The sequence below is a fragment of the Hyperolius riggenbachi genome, chromosome 1, assembly GCF_040937935.1.
Source record: "Hyperolius riggenbachi isolate aHypRig1 chromosome 1, aHypRig1.pri, whole genome shotgun sequence".
In the NCBI taxonomy this organism is placed as follows: domain Eukaryota; kingdom Metazoa; phylum Chordata; class Amphibia; order Anura; family Hyperoliidae; genus Hyperolius; species Hyperolius riggenbachi.
In genome coordinates this window covers 406,667,177-406,690,849 of record NC_090646.1, presented here as the reverse complement: position 1 = coordinate 406,690,849, position 23,673 = coordinate 406,667,177, and the positions used below count along the sequence as shown (strand labels likewise).

Here is a 23,673-nt window from a genome sequence, read left to right as displayed (position 1 = left end):
GCTGCTGCTGCCAGGCAACTGCTTGCTGCTGTCTGGTAACTGCTCACTGATGCCTGCTAACTGCTTGCTGAGCTTACACTTCAACTGCCCATAGAATTGAGCCCTAAATGGTTGCGTTTCTGTAGCTCGCTGCATGCAGGCCTTGAATTAACTTGTATGTGTTATAACATATGCAGTGTCCATTTCAGCTCACACATTATAACGTGTGCGTTATGCACAGTGTGAATCCAGCCTTTGGCCTGTTTTCCATGGCCAGTTGATAGGCAGTGAAATGTCTATCACAACTGCTCACTGCTGCCTAGTAACTGCTTGCTAAGTGCACAGTTCAACTGCCCGTGGAAAAAAAAAGCCTTATAGATCTAGCCTATCTGGTTAGTACGCAGTTTCTTTGCACACTGAAAAAGCACGATATACTGTATAACATATTTGTGACTGCACTGCAAAATTATTTCTGTACTTTCCAAGACTAAATACAACCTCTTTCCAGTGTCTATTTCATGAAAAACAGGAAGTTATCTCAGAAAAGATAACTCGCTCAGTGTATTGTTTTGAAACTGTTTCATTTTTAATCAGATTTGAAATGTGAATTTCGTGCATACATAAATCACAGAGAAAACACACTTTTACAAAACAGTATCACACATAAAGATAACCTTTGAGGCCGGTTTCACACTATAAACCAGCGTTGGCGATGTGGTGCGTCGCACCCGACGCAACGGCAAAAAGTGGCTGGCCACCGGCCAAGCAGGAAGTGATGCGTGTGACACACTTTTGTCGTCACTTCCTGCTTCGAGTATGTGGAAGCATACCGGCGTTGCATCGGTTATTCTTTCAAAAGCCACACGTCACCATATACTAACATGACTTCCGGGCTGACACAGATCGCTGTAAGTCAACGCATCATCACAAGTTAACGTAGTTTTGGACCTGCATCGGGGATGCGGCGAAAATTTCACTTGCGTGACATCGTGTCGTGCGAGACCGCAGAAGTATGAAAGTCTCCATAGACTTAATTGCCCAGTGGTGGGGTGTGGTAAAAATACTGCACCGCCCCTGTGTGAAAGGGCTCTCAAATGAAATACCAGCAAAGTACACTACTGCCATCCTGTGGCCCCTTTTTCATGAGCAGTTGATATACAGTTAAATGCCTTTCAAATTCTCACAACTGCTTGCTGCTGCCTGGAAACTGCTCACTGCTGCCTGGTAACTGTTTTATGCTGCTAAGAAACTGCTTGCTGAGCACACAGTTAAACTGCCTGTGGAAAAAATTCTGAAGCTACTTTAGATCAAAGATCCTTTCCACAGTTCTGGATGAAAAAGTCTGTAGGTTTATGGCTTTGTTCACATTATAAATCGCCAGCGCTATCGCAAGCGCTGAACGATTTATAGAGTGCTTTTCAAAGTGCTATTTTCTGTGCTTTGCACTTAGAAAAACGCTTTTGTAAGCGCTTTTCTGAGCGCTTTTGCTGAGCAATAAAGATTTTCACTTCCTGACGTTAGTCAGGAAGTGAACTCTTTGACCCGGAATGAATAAATACAATGCATTTTTTCTTGAAAGCACTCGGGAAATCGCTATACAAAGTGATTTTTCAAGCAGTTTGCGATTTCCCTATACCTTCCACTGAGCAAAAAACACTCAGAAAATGGTACATGTAGCACGTTTACGATTTTAATAAAATCGAAATGCATACATGTGAACACTCATAGGAAATAATTGCACATGCGCTTTTAGAACGATTTCTAAAATCGCCAGCACTTAAAATTTTTTTTTTTAAAACGCTTGTAGTGTGAACAAGCGCTAAAACCCAACCTTTTCTATCCAAGACTTTGGATAGAGTACAGTATATCCCCGCTTGGAAGATTATCTCTCCCCTCCGGTCTTTTGTAGCATCCATGAGTGAGAGTGTAGGGACGTTTCCCAACAGGATCAAAAACCAACAGAGGCACAAATCCACATTCAGGGCCCTTTTCCACGAGCAGAGGCGTACCTAGAGGGAAGCAGCCCCTGCTGTGAGGGGCCCCAACTTCTCCAACCTTCCCTTCCTCCAATACAAGGGACTATACTTCAGATCAGCTGTTTTGGGGGCTACACTTGTTATGGGTGTAAAGATCATGATGGCCACACTTGTTTTATGACCCGTGCAAGATGGGTTCCAAGGCCATGAAGAGTATAAAGGAGAGGCAAGGGAAGGGGTGTGAACATTGGGAAGCCCCATCAAAGTTTTGCAGGGGGGCCCCTGAAATTGTAGTTACGCCACTGTCCACGAACAGTTGAAAGGCAGTGAAAAGACTGTCAAAACTTCACAACTGCTTGCTGCTGCCTGGCAACTGCTTGCTGCTGCATGCAGCCAGGTCAGTATATCTACGTCGCTGTGGCTTGGAGGGTGCCACAGCTGACGTAGATATACTGTAGTGGAGGGGCAAGTGGTTAGAGACTCTTCACCCCTGTAAACATAAGGGGGGTACCAAAGGATATATACGGTACAACCTGGCCAGAGTAAAATACCATCTAAAGAGGAGTTTAACTGGCATTATTTATAAGAAAAAGAAAATGGCAGCCTCTCACTTCAGGTTTCCTTTAAGAGGATATTTTTAATGCTATTATGTTTTACAAAAATGTTGTTACAGCAAAGTCCCTAGTATCCAGCATGGGGATCGCCTGATGCCAGATAAATGTGATTGCCAGTTGCAAGAACTGGCCAAAAAAGCACAAATATTCACCAAGCCTCCAGCGATGTAGCTCCTAGCAGCCTTGTGGCGGCTTCTAGCATCCTCCATATTCGGCTCCCGGTGTGTCACCTGACCTGGGGCCTCAGCTGTAGTTTGGATTTCCCCTGTCATCTGAATATAATTGCACTAAGTAAGATGTTTTTCATAAATACAATTATAAGAGATTAATATGTAATGTAAGCCAAACCAGGGTTTTTATTTTGGAACATACTTGTTTGTTAATGTGTAATGACGTTCTTTGTTGAAATTTCATTATGGGTTATATGGGAGTTTTTTTAGGCACTGCTATGTGGGATCAAAGTGATTAGTCATATACTAAAGTTGATTTTGGTAGGTGAGAAAATTGTAGGTGGACAACAGTTTTTGAAATGTGAGGTGTAGCTGGGGAAAGTCTAACATACATTTGCAAGCTCTTGGATAGTACACAGCAACAGGTAAAACATGTTAACTAACATTGAATGCTTAATGCTTTTAAATAAAATGTCATATACGTAGCTGTAATCAGTGGCTGTTATCGCACATTATACTTTTTCTTGATAAAGGGTATTTCTATGTACCTTTCTGAAGCATAATTAGCTATATGCCTTAACTTAGTCTCTTTGAAGTCCCATTCCTCAGATATTTCTACTCCTTACTGTTTCACCTATTATACAGGCAGGAAGGGGAATTTATGTGGTAGGAAACTTCACAAAGCTAAGTAACCATTCATAGGTAATCATGCTTCAGAGAAGAAGATATAAATAACTGCTTTTAACAGTCAGGCACACAGTAATTATTTCTGATTAAACATATAATACTATCAAGAGAAGCAGCTTTTAATCAACTAATATAGATACAATATATGACTAATATACGGTAAATGTCTACATAATTGTGTACAGACTCTGTAATAGCCTGCTGGATTGAGAAATGATTAGAAGTATAATTTTGTATCTTACACATTTTAGCTTCAACAGGTTTAATTATGAAGAGAATATGCCAAATCGACTCTTCAATTACGTATAGACTCACTGGTCCATATGCAATTAAAGGTCAACTGTAGTGAGAGGTATACGGGGATGCCATATTTATTTCCTTTTAAACAATACCAGTTGCTTAGCTGTGCCCTGCTGATCCTCTGCCTCTAAAGGTACGTACAGACATGCGATAACGATCGTTCGTAACTAACGACGAACGATCAATTAAGGCGAGAAATGAAACGGTCGTTAGTAAAGCGGTGTTGGAAGTGCCAAACGATCAGATCGTTCCCGAACGAACGATGCGGAACCAAAAAGATGGCTGCCCCCATGACAAAGATGGCAGCCACCATGAAGCACAAACATTTGCCTGTTCTTTTAAAACAGGGTGGGTAAAATATTATTTTACCTATCTTTTCGAATTAACATAACTATTGTAACTTAAGGACAGTATGTTTGTTTAGGCTGAAGTTCCCCTTTAAAAGATTAAAATTAAAACCATGTTTTTGGAGAATAAATGCACATTCTTAAAACTTTAACAGTCGCCTGTTTATTATACACCTTTGAATTAACATGTATTCTTATTGTTTATTACTATTATTAGTATTGGATTATTCTTCTTATAAAGTGAGCACAAAATAACATTTGAACCATAAAAATAGCACATAGTGTTTAATACACAATCACACACACAAACACATATGTATGTGTGTATATATATATATATATATATATATATATATATATATATATATATATATATATATATATATATATATATATATATATATATATATATATATATATATATATATATATATATATATATATATATATATATACATATATATATATATATATATATATATATATATACAGAGAGAGAGAGATAGATAGATAGATAGATCTCATTCAATATCAACATATATCTATATATCTATATACATCTATATATACATATAGATATATATACATATATATCTAGATACATCTATCTACATCTATATATACATAGATATATATACATATATATATATACATATATATATAGATACATCTATCTACATCGATATACAGCAGAGATATATATATACATATAGCTATATACATGTCTCTGTCTCTCTGTCTGCGCATGTACGGTACTTAACGAACGATCGTTTTTGTAACGACCAGCATACACACGTACTTTTGCGAACGATCGTCGTTACAAAAAATCCGCCAGGACGGATTTCCACTTTACAACGACTTCGGTCGCTGATCGTTAGCCTTAACGATCGTTAGCGGTTATTTTGTAACGATCGTCGTTAGAAACGATCGTTAGTCGTTCGTTATCAACGACTTTAGTCGCATGTCTGTATGCCCCTTAATACTTTTAGCAATAGACCCTTGACAAGCATGCAGCAGATCAGGTGTCTCTAACATTATTGTCAGATTTGACAAGATTAGCTCCATGCTTGATTCTGTTGTGATTCAGACCCCGCTGCAGGCAAAGAGATCAGCAAGGCTGCCAGGCAACTGTTATTGTTAAAAAGGAAAAAAATATGGCAGCCTCCATATGCCATTCACTACAGATGTCCTTTAACTTTTTCTCCTATGAGATAATTTTTTATCTTTGCAATTAAAAAGCACCAATAAGTAAGTGAAAAGATATCATTAAAATTATTCTGAATATCTTCTTGCTTGCTGGTGATTTAAAAGGCATTTTTTGACTTGCATGATTCACAAAGCTTTTTCACCTGTTTTCCTCTGTTTTCACCTTATCTATGTTACGTTTTTAACCACTTCGCCCTATCTGGACGGATATATCCATCCAGATGGGCACTGCTGCTGCAGCCGTGTGGGGCGCGCGCTCCCACTTCCTCCCGCTGCCCCCCCGATCAGTGAATAGGAATATAATTCCCATTCACCGATCTAAGTCTCCGGCAGAAATGCCGACGCTTTCTCATCAGAGAGCGCGGTATTTCTGCCCCCAGGAAACATCACCTTCTTCTTATAGTTCCTAGATGCGAGATCGTTCGCATCTAGGAATTTTTTGAATGTGGCCATCTTGTGGCCAAATAGTAAACTGCACCCACATACCTAAATTAACCTGCCTGGCGTTCTATTAAGATCGCCAGGCAGGCTGCGGGAGGTTTTTTTTTTAATAAAAAAAAAACTATTTCATGCAGCCAACTGAAAGTTGGCTGCATGAAAGCCCACTAGAGGGCGCTCCGGAGGCGTTCTTCCGATCGCCTCCGGCGCCCAGAATAAACAAGGAAGGCCGCAATGAGCGGCCTTCCTTGTTTTGCTTACATCGTCGCCATAGCGACGAGCGGAGTGACGTCATCGACGTCAGCCGACGTCCTGACGTCAGCCGCCTCCGATCCAGCCCTTAGCGCTGGCCGGAACTTTTTGTTCCGGCTACGCTGGGCTCAGGCGGCTGGGGGGACCCTCTTTCGCCGCTGCTCGCGGCGGATCGCGGCGGATCGCCGCAGAGCGGCGGCGATCAGGCAGCACACGCGGCTGGCAAAGTGCCGGCTGCGTGTGCTGCTTTTTATTTCAGCCAAATCGGCCCAGCAGGGCCTGAGCGGCAGGCTCCGGCGGTACTGGACGAGCTGAGCTCGTCCAGACCGCCCAGCAGGTTAAATAAAAAAATACATTATATTACATCTAAAATTAGCTATTTACCTCCCAAACTAAAATTACCCAAATACATTTTTGTATTTAAAAAAAAATAAAAAAAATTACAATTAAAAAAAAAAACTACATAAATAGTTACCTAAGGGTCTGAACTTTTTAAATATACATGTCAAGAGAGTATCTTATTAATTTTTTTAAAATTATAAGCTTATAAATAGTGATGGACGCAAATTGAAAAAATGCACCTTTATTTCTAAATAAAATGTCGGCGCCATAAATTGTGATAGGGACGTAATTTAAACAGTGTAATAAGCGGGACAAATGGGCACATACAATGCATGGGTTTTAATTACTGTAGCATGTATTAATTTTAAACTATAATGGCCAAAAACTGAGGAATAATGATTTTTTTCCATTTCTATCTTAATCTTCCTGTTAAAATGCATTTACAGTAAAGTGGCTCTTAGCAAAATGTACTACCCAAAGAAAGCCTAATTAGTGGCGGAAAAAACAAGCTATAGATCAATTAATTGTGATAAGTAACGATAAAGTTATTGGCGAATGAATGGGAGGTGAACATTGCTCGGATGCTTAAGATTTTCGACGCTGTAGGCTGAAGTGGTTAAGCTCCCAAAGAGCAAAAATATAATATAATTAAGGCAAGAAAAGTAATATTGAAATGATGTTAATCAGGAACAACTCACTTTGAGTGATTATTTTGCTTGTAAATGTTCTGAAAGGTTATTTTTATAAAATAGGTGATAAATAAGTCATGTATGACAAGTTTTGTGAATAGAGAGCCCATAGTGTGAAAATATAACCTAGTAGAAAATGTCCATGGTGCAGAGGTGTCTTATGGATGCTCTACCCCCAATTGTGTCCCGCTTTTATGTCCCCCTGTGTTGTCCTTTGTCCCCGTGTCCTCCTTTGTCCCCCTGTGTCGTCCTTCGTCCACCTGTGTCCACTCCTCGTTTGTCCCCCTGTATCCTCGTTTGTCACCTAGTGTCCTTGTTTATCCCCCTCTCTGCCCACGTTTTTGTCCTCCTGTGTCCCCCTGCGTCCTCCCCCCCCCCCCCCCACACACACCATGCAGAGTTAATAGAAGCGGAAGCCAATCGCATCTCTCACCTGATCCGAGGGTGCCCGTGGCGATCAGAGACCTCTCCTCCCCCTCACTGTTCCCCTAGTACCAGTTGCATGTAATGACGCAATCAGGAATAGCCAGCACTTGGGGAACATTGAGGGAGAGGAGAAGCCGATAATCGCCACGGGCACGTACAGAATGGGTGAGAGGCACAGCGCTGCTACCCGCTGCTTATGGTACTCTGCATGGAGTGGAGGAGGACAGGGACGACAAAGGAGAACACAGTACAGGGAGTCTCTGACATTGTGGAAGGTAGGCGTTTCATATCGCCAGATATTCGTAGGTTGGGTACTCCCTGTATTTGGAATATAAGATCCAGTGACTTTTTCTCCCCACTTTTGGGGGAGAAAAGCGTGGCATCTGTTCACGGCACACAACACTGGCTGCATAGCACCTGAGTTTGGCACGGCTATAGCAGCAATGCACGGGTAATTCGGGGATCCGGTGATCGCAATTGTAAATAAAAGCTAATTAGTATCCAGTTAACTAGTGATCTTGCAGGAGAGGATTTTTCTGGGTAAATCTGTTTTAATTATTATTAATAAAGAACTTAACAGCATTTAGGCCTGGTGCACACCAGAGGAGTTTTTCTGAGCGTTTTGAGTTTTTAAATCGGCTGCTAATGTTATCCTATGTGTCTGTGCACACTGGAGCAATGAGGTTTTGTAAAAAAACCCATAGCATTACATTGGGAAGAGCTTTTAGAGGTTTCAAAACCTCTTCCAAATGTAATGCTATGGGGTTTATTACAAAACCTCATTGCTCCAGTGTGCACAGACACATAGGATAAAATTAGCAGCCGATTTAAAAACTCAAAACGCTCAGAAAAACTCTTTTGGTGTGCAGTGCACCAGGCCATACAGGGTATGCAAGTAGAAACTGTTCGTTTAACCATACCAGCAGAATGACAACATAGTGAGACAGATAAACTGAACACCTGTATGGCATCGCAATCCACTGAAAATGAGAACAGAAGAGTACGAGAAAGAAAAGGTGAGAGGAAAAAGAAAGAGATGAAAAGGAAAAGGAGATGGGAGGGTACAGGGGTTGGAGCCAGCTTCAGAAGGAGAGGATTTGTCATATATTTTCATGGAGAATGCCCTACATCATTGATAACTCCAGCATTATGGTGTCTCCAGCTCCCTTGGAGATTCTTCATAGGAAAATATACAGAATTCAGGAGCTGTAGTTCACAGTAGAGCCTTGGTATTATAGCCACTACTAGAATTCTTGAGATGAAAGCAACTTTGATTCTAATGCACTGCTTGCTGACCGCTGACACATGAAAAATGGGCGTGGCCATGTCAGTGTGGGCGGAGCCAACTGCAGTGTAAGGCCTGGAACCCACTGAAATCCGCAAACGCAACCGCTAGCGTTTTGCATGAGCGGTTTGCAAGCGGATTCATGCGAGTTTTCGGTCGCGTTTTGCAACAGTGTATTTTTTTCCTCAGCGGTTGTGTAGCGTTTTGCGTTTCGCGTTTTTATCCTGATTGGTCCTGTGAATTATTTTTAATTTTGTTACAGTGTGCTGAACCGCAAAACGCTAGCAAAACCGCTCAGTTTAGGTTTTGCTGAGCGTTTCTGCTAGCGTTTCAATACTTTATATTGAAGCGCTAATGCTCCCAAAACGCAAACGCTCCTGTGGAAGTTGCCCCATCCATTAACATCAGCTGAGCGTTTTGGCAAAACGCTAGCGTATCGCAGCGCTGCCAAAATGCTCAAAAAAACCCTCTTGTGGGTTCCAGCCCTAACAGTGTAATGTGCGTGTGTGTGCCCTGGACCCTGACTACACGTCTTGCTGATGACAAACCTATTTATAATGGCAGCTTAAGATGATTGCCACTCTAGTTCTAGAGAGGCCAAATCTGATGTACATGCATCAAAGCCTTAATAGTTGTATCCAGTCTGTGTTATTGTTTATCCACAAGGAATTTGTCCATCCAGTGTTCCCTCTCCCCCATATTGATGGCCATCCTACTGTTCATTTTGTTTTTACCATGTTTAATATAGTTCCTAGTGAAACAGGCATTTTACAGTTGTCATCTGATTTTCTGGAAGTGCCGTATAACTACAGAACTTTCACTATGACAGTTTTAATATCTACGGTAACCAAATTTCACTTATTCTCATGTGGGCAAACCCTAATGTTAAAAAAATATTTTAAAAATCCCATATCACAGCGTCTTTGCAATGTGTTCTATTTGCAATAAGTATACAGAAGCGTATTTCACAAAACCCCTCACAGAGAGAAGGATCCATGTCTGCAGCAGCTCTGTTCAGCTCTCCTTATTGCAGCACAGACAGGATGTGAGTGCATATACAGTATATCGGTGTTCCCCAACCCTGTCCTCAGGCTGACAAACAGTGCAAGTTTTGTGGAAATCCACAGAGGTAGTTCATCAGCTCTGCTGAGATACTAATTACCTCACCTGGGAATGTTTGTGGTTTGCTTTAGAAAAAGGCTAAATGTTGAAAAGGGCCCCACAGTAAGGCCTCTTTTCCACAGACTGTTGAACTGTGTGCTCAGCAAGCAGTTTCCAGGCAGCAGTGAGCAGTTATCATGCAGCAGTGAGCAGTTGAGAGAGTTTGAGAGGCATTTCACTGCCTATTAACAGTACATGGAAAAGAGGCCTAATTTGGGCTCTGGGAGAAGCCACTAGTAGAATAATGGTAGAACTACTAATATTATACTATTGGGGGCTGGCTAATACAGATAATAGAATATTGGGAATTATAACAATTTCCTGTTATCACTTTACCTAACCATCTTCACACACTAACCGACCCTCTACCTGCTCCTAACTTAACCTCCACCCTGCTGATATCTGAGTCGCAGTCTCCGCTGCTAAAGTGTCCCTGCACCCATATCTGACACTTTTCGCCAATATAATTCGCCAATAAATGTAATTTATCCAGTACCCAAATTATACACAGAGTCAACGTTAAAACCGCATTTAACATTGCGGTCTATCGGGTACCCATAATTTGCTTGCAAATCGCCGGCGCCCAAATTACCTGCTTCATATGCTTTATACTAAGGTACATTAATACAACTAAAGTGGGCTAAGAAACACTTATCTGCACTTCTATGTTAATTCAAAATCATGGCTGTGTATTTGCTACTATGACTGACAGAAAAGCTTATGTAAATGTAAGAGCCATTTCTGTCCCAAGAAGAAGCTGCTTGCAGTATTCTGTGGTTGGGTTACAAGTGAGGAAGGGAGCTGTGTGTAGGTGAATGCTAACCACCAATACAGAATTACATGTGTCATATATTCACTTCTGGTCTCAGTAATGCTTTCTTTTAAATGTTTCAGGCTGCAGATGGATATATCTGTCTTCCTTCTGGGTGTCTACTTTTTCTGCAGTCTTTTTGCTCCTATTACTGGTAAGAATACATAATTTATGTTGAATTTAAGACTTTGAACACGTTTACACTATACACATTGCAGTGCGTTATAATACAGATTATAATCACATAGCAATGTAATAAAATGTTTCCACAATGGATGGATTCACATATGCATAGCCTCTGCAGTGCGCCATACTCTGTAAGAATGCTACTTGAGCTGTGCCGTACCAAAAACTTGCAAATTATGCCCACTTAACAAATAAACAGCGACATGGTACCATGCACTGCGATGCATGTTTCCTGATACGCCTATTTTGTAAATCTGTTGGGATGGGCATCACAACGGATTTGGTGTGATCTTATTCTAACACTGCTACTGCCTACTGAGTGCGCTCTAGTGGCTGCCTCGCAAGCGCTTTGAGTCCGACAGGAGAAAGGCGCTATACAAATACTGCCATTATTATTATTATTATTATTATTATTATTGTTGAGTAGAGGAAGCTAAGATATTTGCTCATCCCTGACAATGTCAAACTGCCTGCCTGTTCAGTGGAAATGCAGCAGCATAAGCCTCAGTGGACATAGCAGTGAACAGTCACTGTCACGGTGAAAATGCAGTACTACTGCTAAATCCCTGGAAAAACTTATACTGCAAATGTAGTATAATAAGACCCACAATACAAAGCGATGATAAATCCTAGAAGGCAGTTTACAGCTGTATTGTGCAAATAAGTAACACTGGTATCCAGCGTCTGGCATAATATTTTGTAAAAAAAAACAACAACAACAAAACAGACCCAAAGCAATAATGATGAACATGAAAGGTACTTCCTGGCTATACTTTGCAGACAAGAGTGTGAACTACAATGGAGAGTGGACATAGACTTTAAAGAGAATCTGTATTGTTAAAATCGCACAAAAGTAAACATACCAGTGCGTTAGGGGACATCTCCTATTACCCTCTGTCACAATTTCACCGCTCCCCGCCGCATTAAAAGTGGTTAAAAACAGTTTTAAAAAGTTTGTTTATAAACAAACAAAATGGCCACCAAAACAGGAAGTAGGTTGATGTACAGTATGTCCACACATAGAAAATACATCCATACACAAGCAGGCTGTATACAGCCTTCCTTTTTAACCTCAATCATTTGCGTGTTTCTTTCTCCCTGCAGTTCTCATGCACTGAAGTTTCAGGCTGCTCTTTTTTCTCCTGCAAACAGCTTTGCCCTTGTCTGTAATTCTTCAGTATGTGAAAGCCCAGCCAGCTCAGAGGACGATTTATCCAGCTTGTAAAAGATAAGAGAGAAGCTGCTCTAATCTAAATAATACACAGGCAGTGTGCATAGAGGGGCCTGGAAGGGGGAATTCAAAGCAGAACCACAACACTGAAGAACTTGGCAGCCTTCCAGACACAGGCTGACAAGTCTGACAAGGGAAAGATACATTGATTTATTACAGAGACTGTGATAGCAGAAAGTGCTGCAGTAAGCCAGAACACATTACAATAGCTTTTGGAACTTGTAGGATGATAAAAAACAGGATGCAATTTTTGTTACGGAGTCTCTTTAATACAAAGCCCGCATGCAGCAATTTAGAATAACACAGTTCTGTAAACAGGCTTATAGAAATTTATGGGCAGTGAGTTATTCTGCATTGCAACTGAGCACTGTGAACTAGCCCTAAGAGTAGTTTATGCCTATTCTGTGCAGAGAAGCAGCACTGCTGCTCAATGTTTTGTCTTTTAAGCTGCAACTGCAAATAAAGTATAATAAGTCTCACAGCACAAAGTAATGATGATGATGAACAGCATAAGGTAGTATAAAGAATACAGAAGAGAGAAACCGAGAGCCCAATATAGTGTAGTAAGTACTGCAAAAATGGATATATGTAAAGAGTACAATATATATACTCACAAGACAGGGTTACCTCCAGGCAACCACTGTATAGGCAGGTGAGGAGATTATCCTGTCCCCACTCAGGAATAAGAAGTCACTCTCTGTAGACAGGAAAAAAGGGGTATCCCCCTCCACCAAGGGTGGATAATTATTATGTAGAAAGAACAGAGGCGCCAGCAGGATAAAATCAGGTAATAAAATGTTTAAAAATGCTTTGGAGGCAGCGGTGGACTTACCTCCTGTAAGCAGACACTATAAACTGTCAGTTCAAATCTAAATAAATTTTATTGGCATACTCCAAGGGGGTCGCAACGCGTTTCACAGGTGTAAACCTGCTTCCTCAGGCAATATAACATTGGAGCATACAACTAGGGACAAAGGCAAAAGTAGGTGTACATCAGAACCAAATCACTGTATAAAGATATAGTAAATAATATAGTAAATAAACATAGGCATACCATATTAGTGTATTGTGTAATGTAGATAGAAACATATGCATGGTGTGTATGTGGGTATGGGTGGTGGTGAAAGTGTGTGTGTGTGTGTGTGGGGGGGGGGGACAAAAGGAAAACGGGGGGGGGGGGGGACAAAAGGAAAACGGGGGGGGGGGGGGTTTGTGGGGGTATAGTGACTAATGATTATTTGTATCTGCAAACAGTATGAAAATAGTTGCAAACGTATGCATCAAACATGATGGTATGGCCAAAAAAATGTATGTGAAACAAGGGGGAGACCTGGGAGTATCTATGTGCAAACAGTATGAAAATAGTTGCAAAAGTATGCATCAAACATAATGGTATGGCCAAAAAAATATGTGAAACAAGGGGGGGGGGGGACCTGGGAGTATGTATGTGCAAACAGTATGAAAATAGTTGCAAACGTATGCATCAAACATAATGGTGTGGCCAAAAAATGTTTGTGAAACAAGGGGGGAGGGGGGGACCTGGGAGAAGAGCTTATATGGTGGTGATAGGGATGGAGGGGGGGGGAAAGCTGATCAATACAAAGTAATCTAAAATGGACCTGAGCATAAAACAGGTCTAGGTGGATAATGGTGTGAATAGTAAGATAGGCAGAGATGAATTAAACAAAAAGTGGTCAAGCACTTACCAGTAAAAGGTCCGGGTAACACCTGGCGCCTCAGTGCCAAGGTGTCCAAAAACTGTGGATTAAATAGTGTGATAGCCACGCCTCCTGTCCAATCAGGGAGTGGGGCGGTGTGGTGGTTTCCCTCCAGAATGGGGGAGTGTTGCTGATTGGATGTGACAAAAGAGGAAGTGCCTTAGTGGCCATATTGCTCCAGGGCATCTTGCCCTTTGTTTGTAAAGAGTAAAGTATGGGCTACAAATGAAGCCCAGGTCTATAATACTTTCACCATAAGGATAGATAAAGGGAAGAATTTGTTATGCAAAGGTGAAATTACATTAAATGTACAACATAGAAAAGAAAAAGAAAAAAGCACGGATGTGTGTATATGTGTGATGTGGGGTATCACAATGGTGGTATACTGACCCCTGCTGGACAAAAAAAAAAAAAAAATTAACAGGAAGATATAAGATGAGAATCCATGATATTGTTATGAGTAGTGTTGTATAGTATAAATGTATTAGAAAATGATAAAAATCTGTATAAATTACAGTATCTGATGTGAGTAAGGAAAATTAAAATACAATCAGAATGCAAGCATAGATAAAACATTGGAGTACGGAATAAATGCTGATGTGAGAAAGGAAAATTAAAATACAATCAGGATGCAAGCATAGATAAAACATTGGCGTATGGAATAAATGCTGACAAAATAATAATAATAATAAAAAGAAGAATAATAAAGATAAAACAGAACATTAACATTAAAATTAAGAGAGAAGGTATGATAAAAGAGGCGACTAGCATAAAAAGGTTATTTTGTGCGGTAGATTTGGATCAACAGATTTTCTCTAATTGTTCGTTGAGGCCCTCGGGGACAAGGGTTCTCAACATTTGTATCCAAAACATTTCTCTGGTTTTTAAACGTTCAAAAGCATCCAAGGTATTTTGGTGTACACTTTCTATAAGAGTGATGTGAAATAGACTTGGGTCGCTGTTGTGGTGGGTGCTAAAGTGTCTAGAAACGCTGTGTAGTGGGAAGTTTTTTAGTATATTACGTTTGTGTTGGCCTATTCTACTTCATGCCGGTTGGGTGGTACGGCCAACGTACTGGAGGTGGCAAGGACATGATATGACATAAATAACGTATCTAGAAGTACATGTGATGTGTTCCTTTATCTGGTATTCAATGTTAGTGGTATTGGAAGTAAACTTAGTGGTAGTATTAATGAAAGTACATGCTAAACATCTGGCATTATTACAGGGAGCACATCCTGGTGTTAATTGTTTTTGTGGATTTATGGTCTTTGATATTGGGCGTAGGTAACTAGGGGCCAAGATGTTATGTAGATTGGGCGCTCGTCTATATGTGATGGCTGGTGTAGGTGGTAGTAATGGACGAAGGTAGGGATCCTGTAGTAGTATCTCCCATCTGTTATTTAGAATGGATCAAATTTGAGGATGCTGAGCATTAAACCGTGTGATGAAACGAGGGTAGCTGTCTTTAGTGGGGCTGTTGGTCTTGGGTGATGTGGTGTGGGGCTTGTGGACCTTAGCTCTGAATTTGGCATCTTTTATTAGTTTTTTGGGGTATTTGCGGGCCAGGAATTTTTTTGTGAGTATTTCGGATTGGGTGTTGTAGTCATGTAGATCTGTGCAATTTCTATGAATTCTCTTGAATTGACTGTATGGTGTATTGGTGGTCCAGGGGTGGTAGTGGAAACTTTCGAAATGGATGTAGTTATTTGCATCAACTGGTTTAAAATACGTTTTTGTTTTTATGCAATTTGAGTCGATGAATAGTGTTATATCGAGAAATTCTATGGTATTGGTGGGACATGAACTGAAGGCCTGCTGCGTTTGAATTGAGGTAATCTATGAATAATGAGATGGTGGAGGCGTTACCTTTCCAGATAAATATTAAGTCATCTATGTAGCGTTTATAGAAAATGATGTTCTGTAAAAATGGATTATTATATTTCATTTTTGTACTTCAAAGAGACCCATAGATAGATTTGCATAGGAAGGGGCGAACGACGACCCCATAGCTGTGCTGTTGGTTTGATGGTATATTTTGTCCATGAATGTAAAAATATTATTGTTCAGAATAAATTCAGTGCATTGGATTAGAAAGGACTGTTGGCTCTTCTCTGTTCTTTTTACATAATAAGGTAGTATAAAGTTACATTTACACTGAATCTGTTGCAATCTGCGGCATGGGGCACATCTAAATGGGTTTCAAAATTAGCATCTTCCAGCAACACACAACACCATTTATTTGTAACATGAGCATAACATGAGCATAGTCCTTGTGTTACTACCAGGGCCGGTTGTAGACTTTTTGCTGCCTGAGGCAAACTTGTCAGGATGCGCCTCCCCCCCCCCCCCCCTCTCCCCACTCCAATTGGAATGATTGCACAACACCAGACAATTTGCACCACACATTATAGCTGCATAAACATCTTTAGTATAGCTAGGTAGCCAGGTATAGGTGTCCCCAGTATAGGTTAGCCAGGTACAGTTGTCCCCAGTATAGGTTGGCCAGGCACTCTCTTCTCTTCCTGTTTCTGCCTGGTGCTGTCCCCAGACTTCTGCCACTTTAGGAAGTCGCCTCACTTGGCCTGGGTATTACAATGGAACCCGAAGCACCACGGAGCCAATGCGCTGATGTGAATGGGCCCATTGTGGGTCTATTCACATGTGTTGCTGTGTGATTTTAACCTACGCCATAAGGCACTGAAACATGCATAGTGTATAGGCTACTATACAGACTAGCAGCCATGCTGCCCAGTACCTGTTCTAATGTGTTGCAATTGTAAATGTAGTAGAATAAGTGCAACAACACAAAGCAATAAACAGTTAGTAGAGTGGTTTAATACAAAATTATATAGTACTAATCTCTGGTTAAGCTTAAGCCTGGTACACATATCCAATTTTGATTGGCCAATTTTACCACTTTCATGTTGTATGAAAGTTTAACTACACAATTTGTTCAGAATATTCAAAATCTGTTGCCCATCATACTACATGGAGGTCCAGTTAACCGACGTTGCTGGACCAATGGACCTGACGTGCCGGGACCACCCCTGGAGTCACATGGAATCTTCAATAATCAGCAACCGTCAAACGTTCAAATTTCTTTATTTATAGCTCTTAGATTAAAATGACATAAATAAAAAACAGGTCTGCATAATGATCATGCAGACCTGTTTTTTATTGATGTCATTTTAATCTAAGAGCTATAAATAAAGAAATTTGAACGTTTAACGGTGCAGACCTTCTGTGATTATACTACATGGAGGTGGCTGATTAAAATTGGAAGTGTGTATGCACCGTCATCATCATAATATCCTACAAATGCTATAGAATATGCCACACTGTAGTAAGTAATTGCCACTGCACCGATGGTTGGATAGACATGGCGGTACCAACTTTGGAGTCACAAGTGTAATGTAGACCACTCCATAAGATTCGCACCGTCTAAAATTATTCTTTATTTAGGCTTCTTTAAAATATCATAACAGAGTAAAAAATACGTGGGTCTGATCCAGCACAGACCCACATATTTTTTACTCTGTTATGATATTTTAAAGAAGCCTAAATAAAGGATACTTTTAGACGGTGTGAATCTTATGGAGTGGTAGAATATACCACAAACTATTTATCCTCCTCCCACCCTCCAAAACATCCTGTTTAACTTAATTCTCAACATAGCACTTATATCAATAACTAAAACACCGGACTTGTTTGTAAATTATCGCATTTCCCATAAAATGAACAGCAACACGTGAGTGAGATGCAGATAAAGTGGATTGAGATGAAAAACTAACTATAACAAGTAACTTGTCTATATATCTTCTCTAAAGTTTAGATAGTTTACACAGCAAATCTAGCTGCAAACAGCTTCAACGGTTTATGATTATTTATTCCTGTGATTCAATGAGAGTGGCCATGTTCTGTTTGTCACATTACACACAGTCAAGGTGCAGTGCATCTCCAGCCCTCAGTCTGTGAAAACTTCACTTCCCTCTCCTCCTCCCCTCTGCCTCTAAAATCTCTGGCTAGTAACCTCCTCCTCCTCCTGCCCAGACTGAGCTCCCATAAGCCCTTGCTACTAAGGCTCAGAAGGCACTCTGGAGAAGATGTGGTTGAGGCTTGTTTAGTTAGGGAATTAGAGTATTAAAACAAAACAAAAAATGTATTTGGCTTGAGGAATGCCCTATAAACTATATGAAAGGAACACAACTATGCAATGAGTAAAAGTTTACCTTGGATCCACTTTTAACTGTACAGCCTGAATACAGAATCATTTCTACAGGAATAGCCTATACAGTTTGTGCCTGTACAAAAATCGGAATAAAACCTGCTCTTTGGCATCACTTATTGACCTGAGCTATATTTTCTATTTCAGCATTGTTTACAGTGCAAGCCATCAATACTGTCTACACAGCAGAGTATGAGGGTGATGTTGCCATGGAATGCCAGTTTCCAGTGAAGCCAGATACAGACATTGACGCTACAACTGTTATATGGAAACATAAAACAGATACTGGCAAGGATATAGAAGTTGCTACATTTTTCAATGGGAAGGAAGCAGACATTTTACAAAAAAACGGAGAGAAAGGCAGAGTGAAACTCTTATCCCAAGAACTCTCCAAAGGTCGTGCCATACTGCGCATCAATAAATTGAAGATAACTGATGCAGGCCAGTATCTGTGTATTATATCTTCCCAAGGATCAGACTATAAAACGATTCAACTAGAAGTGAAAGGTAATTGCTGTTACATAGTTTAATGTGTGTTATAATTAATATTCCACTATAGAAAGTTGAAGTAGATACCACTATATAGCCCTTTGTAATTGTGGTGCATTGTACAGAGTACTGCAATCCCTTTTACACCCAATCATATAGTGCCTGCTGCCTGTGGCATTATTAAATCCGTCATCGTTGCTACGGAGTTCTGCTATTTGTCATGTACTGCTGCTCCCCATGTGCTATTACATTGGGCACCTCCAGTGCCAAAATTACCCCTGCTGCTATTATATATAGTGCCATTACTATGGAGTTCTGTTTTTTTTATCGTGCACAGTTGTGCAACCATTGTTATTACATCGAGAGCCTCTGGCGCCCGAATTACCAATGTAGCTGATAATTTAATACCCATTTCTTTGGGCCGAATTAACTGCTTTGTGCGTAGCAGGACTAACTTATTTATAGGATTGGAGAAACAGAATAGTAAACCTTTAGATGCAAAAGAGTGCATTTACAGCTATTTCTACTGTATAATTAGTTATCTGCTTGCAGCTGTGCTTGAAAATGTTACTCCAGTTGCAGAAATGAGCATAGAGAATAGCATAGCAGTCAGTATGTCCAGGTTGAAATCCAATAGCCTAATATTATTATCTATTTAGTCCTACAACTATAATTTATACACCTCTTGTTTGGTACTCATATTTGAGTGGGTGTTATCTAAGACCAATTCCTGTATGAACACTCACTGAAATAAAGCAGAATGATCTCACTCTAGATTAGAGAATTCACGGGCGTAACAATAGGGGATGCAGCCCATGCTCTCGCAGGGGGGCCCGGGCCCCCTCCTCGGGCCTGCTCAGGGCCGTTTTTGGGGGCTGAAGGGGTCGCAGCATGAGGGGAGCATTTGGTGGCACGTCGGTGGGGAGGGGGGACAGCCCCCCCCCTCCCTCACCTCGGGCTCTTCCTTCTGCGCTACCCTCCAGCATTGAATAAAGTGTATGCAGGTGGCAGGGCAGCGGTAGATACATACCTTCCGTGCACTCCAGCGCAGATGTTTCTCCCTCTAGTGTCTGACGCGACTTCCTGTTTATACAGGAAGTCACGTCAGAAGCTAGAGAGAGGAACATCCGTGGAAAGCACCGAAGGTATGTATCTGCCGCTGCCCCGCCGCCTGCAGTCCCTGTTAGAGATGGTCAAGGAGATGCTACATATGTTGAGTGGTGCAAAGTTTGTTAACCGTATGTAAATGTATGCAGCTTGGAACTGAACCAGCCAAAATCATCAGCTAAACTTATAATAGTCCAACTCCACACTACATATATCTAAATAAAATTAGCAAACAATCAAAATGATTAGCATTATATTGAAAATCTCTTCTCTAGATTCACCTCCGGGTGTTTATTTTACCAATGGAAAAAGTACCAAAAAGTTGGTGAAAAAGTAGTCAAAATTATTCTGAACATTTTCTTGCTTGCTGATGACGTAAAAGGCATTTTATTGATAAGATGTGAGATATCACCTAGAAGAAAACTTAGGAGAAAAAGTGAGTTGAATCGGGTCAAATATCATCTCATCTTTGATTTTTTTTTATACCTCCAATACGCTGTATTCAGGCCTGGATTTACCTCACAGGAGCCTATAGACACTGATGCCCTGGCAACTTAGACTCCGCCTTCTGTGAACCAACAATCCCCCTCCTGAACCGCTATTGTGCTGGCTGTCCCAGCTGTCACTTCTCCCTTAGCCATCATAGTTAGCTACAGGTGCCCCTTAGTATTAGGTAGCCAGAATTATCCTCAATATTGAGTAGCTAAAGGAGTCCCCAAATATTAGGTAGCTAGAGGAACCTCAGTATTAAGTAGCTAGAGGTGCCCCTGACTGAAGGGAGATCTCGTCAGTGGAATGCCGAGAGCAGGGTGAGTAGCATCTCATTTACGCTCTCATCAGAACTCTGCATAGGGAAGGAGGAAGGGAGGCACTCAGGGAGGGGAGTGCGCTGCCTTTTTATCCTCAGGCGCCTGTAGGCACTTGCCTAAAGTGCCTTATGGTAAATGTGTCCCTGGCTGTATTTAATTACTCTGAAAAAAGTGGAACAAGCTGCAAAAACTTTTTTTGAAAAGGTTTGACTGGTTCAGTGGCGTAACTAGAACTCACTGGGCCCCCCTGCAAAACTTTGGATGGGGCCCCCTCTTGACCCTGCTGAACACTGAATAGGGACTGTTTACAAATCTTTGTCTGCAAAATTTTGTATAATTCCTTATCAGTGGCTGAGCAGATGCAGCCATTAGAAAAATTGTGCAGAGAGCAGACATTTTTTTCTCTCCATGCCCTTAGTCATCAGTGTCTAAGTAAGGACAGGGAAAAGAAAATTCTCCCCCCATGGGGCCCCCTTCATCTTCTGGGCCGCCCTGCAACTGCATCCCTTGCAGGGTCTATTGTTACGCCCCTGGACTGGTTGATGTTTAAAGTGCCTTCACACGTGCTTATTTGCAACTTACCATCCTACTGTATTTGCATGACTTCACTGCATCATTCCAACACAAATGTGCAACATCTTCTGTTCTCCTTACAGCTCCTTACAAGGAAATACATAGAAAAGTCAGAGACGTGGTCACCTCCTCAGGACAGAGGGTAAAGGAGATCTCCTGCCAATCTGTGGGATATCCAGAGGCTGAGGTTACATGGCTGAATGACAGTGGGAGCCCTATAACAGTCTATAACACAACTTCTGAATTCACTGCTGATAAACTGTACAGTGTCACCAGTGTGATCAGAGTCTCCTCTGCAGCTAACAGGAATTTCACCTGCACATTTTGGAATGAAGCATATAATAATAAAACATCTCTTACTTTTACTATATCAGGTACCCAGACATTTTCCATGGTTTTGTGTACTTTATTTGCTATGATGTTCAGGAAATGTTCTGCCAATGTGGTGTTTGAGAAATGTACACAATTCAGATTTCCCCTAATTTCATCAAGTATGCTCTTTCCAAGCAATGTAAAATGTGTTCCGCATGCATAATTTTGATAATACTGGTTTCCTGTGGAAGGAAGTGATAAGGTCTGCTTTACTAGTTCAGCCGTATCTGTCAGCAGAAGTCAAATTGCAGGTTTAGAATGGACTGAAAAAAGCCTGCAATAAGCTGGCACCACAACTATAAAAACTGCAGGTTAGATGTCCATAGAGTCACATCTTAAAGGGACACTTAAGTCAAACAAAAAAAATGAGTTTTACTCACCTGGGGCTTCCAATAGCCCCCGTCCGGTGCCCTCGCCGTCTCCCTCCGATACTCCTGGCCCCGCCGGCAGCCACTTCCTGTTTCGGTGACAGGAGCTGACAGGCTGGGGACGCGAGGGATTCTTCGCGTTCCTAGCCACAATAGCGTCATCTATGCTGCTATAGCATATATCATATACCATATAGCAGCATAGAGGGTGCTAATGTGTCTGGGAACGCGAAGAATCACTCGCGTCCCCAGCCTGTCAGCTCCTGTCACCAAAACAGGAAGTGGCTGACGGTGGGGCCAGGAGGATCGGAGGGAGACTGCGAGGGCACCGGACAGCTGCAGGGAGCTATTGGAAGCCCTAGGTGAGTAAAACTAATTTTTTTTGTTTGACTTAATGTCCCTTTAAAGGATACCCGAGATGACATGTGATATGATGAGATAGACATGTGTATGTACAGTGCCAAGCACACAAATAACTTGGCCAGGAGTGACTATTAGGTAGGTCGCAATCTACCGGTAGATCGTGAAGGTCTTTATGGTATTCCGACCCCACTACACTTTCCAATCTGTATATACAAGTGTGCTCCTAAAATTAAACATGGGTAGATCATTTTGACTTGCTAATTCTTTAAAGTAGCTCACAGGCCAAAAAGTGCGGGAACATCTGAACTAGGCTGTCTTACTTTTTTCTTTCTCTGCCTGAAAAAGGTTAACTTCAAGTATGCAAGTGACAGTTTCTGCCCGGGTCGGGACCGGGGCGGGCTGGGTAAGACTATAGCACAACCCTCACTGATAACTAATTACAGTCACAAAACACTTTCCTGTCAGTAAATGGCTTCTGAGAGCAGGAAAGAGATAAAAAGGGTCAATAATTCATAGATTTGAGCTCTGGCATACTTCAATGAAGGTGTCATTCAGCAGAGACAATGAAACAGTACAAATGTAAAAACTAGATTTAAATATAAAATAAAACTGTGGGATAACTAAAAAAAAGGTCATTTTTATGAGAATGAGGATAGATACAATTGTTTTTCTCATCATTTTTTTTTCACCTCGGATGTACTTTAACCACTTGCCGACCGCCCCCAGCCGATGGGCGGCGGCAAAGACTGGGCCTAAACGACCGCAATACGCCCATCGGCGGAGGCGGTGGCAGGCGTGGTTATGCGGCGATCGCGTCATTCGTGACGCGATCAGCTGCCGGCAACTGGCTCCGCCCCCTCGCGCTGTAACCCGCCGGCCGTTCGGAAGCGCCGGCACCCGGATCGCCGTATGTACATAGTATTATAGGCTTTGTAATGTATACAAAGCCTATTATACTGGCTGCCTCCTGCCCTGGTGGTCCCAGTGTCCGAGGGACCACCAGGGCAGGCTGCAGCCACCCTAGTCTGCACCAAGCACACTGATCCTGCCCCCCCTTCCCTCTGATCGCCCATAGCACCCCTCAGACCCCCCCTGCCCACCCCCCAGACCCCTGTTTGCACCCAATCACCTCCCTAATCACCCATCAATCACTCCCTGTCACTATCTATAAACGCTATTTTTTTTTAACCCTAAACTGCCCCCTGCTCCCTCCTGATCACCCCCCCCCCCCCACCCCTCAGATTGAGAAATTTGGTTTCCCGACTACTCACGGTTTTGGGCCCGTAAAATGCCAGGGCAGTATAGGAACCCCACAAGTGAGCCCATTTTAGAAAAAAGACACGCCAAGGTATTCTGTTAGGTGTATGACGAGTTCATAGAAGATTTTATTTTTTGTCAACAGTTAGCGGAAATTGATTTTTATTGTTTTTTTCACAAAGTGTCATTTTTCACTAACTTGTGACAAAAAATAAAATCTTCTATGAACTCACCATTCACCTAACGGAATACCTTGGGGTGTCTTCTTTCTAAAATGGGTTCACTTGTG

At 41.5% G+C, this 23,673-nt stretch overlaps 1 protein-coding gene across 2 annotated transcripts in view; it reads left to right on the top strand.

Annotated features, from left to right (window-relative positions):
• The window catches only part of LOC137552429 (programmed cell death 1 ligand 1-like), a 70,446-nt gene that overhangs the window by 41,653 nt on the left and 5,120 nt on the right, over positions 1 to 23,673 (top strand). Inside the window, exons 1-4 of one of the 2 annotated variants that reach the window (XM_068271392.1) lie at positions 351 to 371; positions 10,767 to 10,837; positions 18,194 to 18,553; positions 21,108 to 21,398. In XM_068271392.1, the coding sequence (XP_068127493.1) occupies positions 10,774 to 10,837; positions 18,194 to 18,553; positions 21,108 to 21,398 (715 nt within the window). In that variant the 5' untranslated portion in view covers positions 351 to 371; positions 10,767 to 10,773. Of the gene's footprint in view, positions 1 to 350; positions 372 to 10,766; positions 10,838 to 18,193; positions 18,554 to 21,107; positions 21,399 to 23,673 lie in introns of those variants that run through there. The other variant, XM_068271391.1, reaches the window with a different exon arrangement.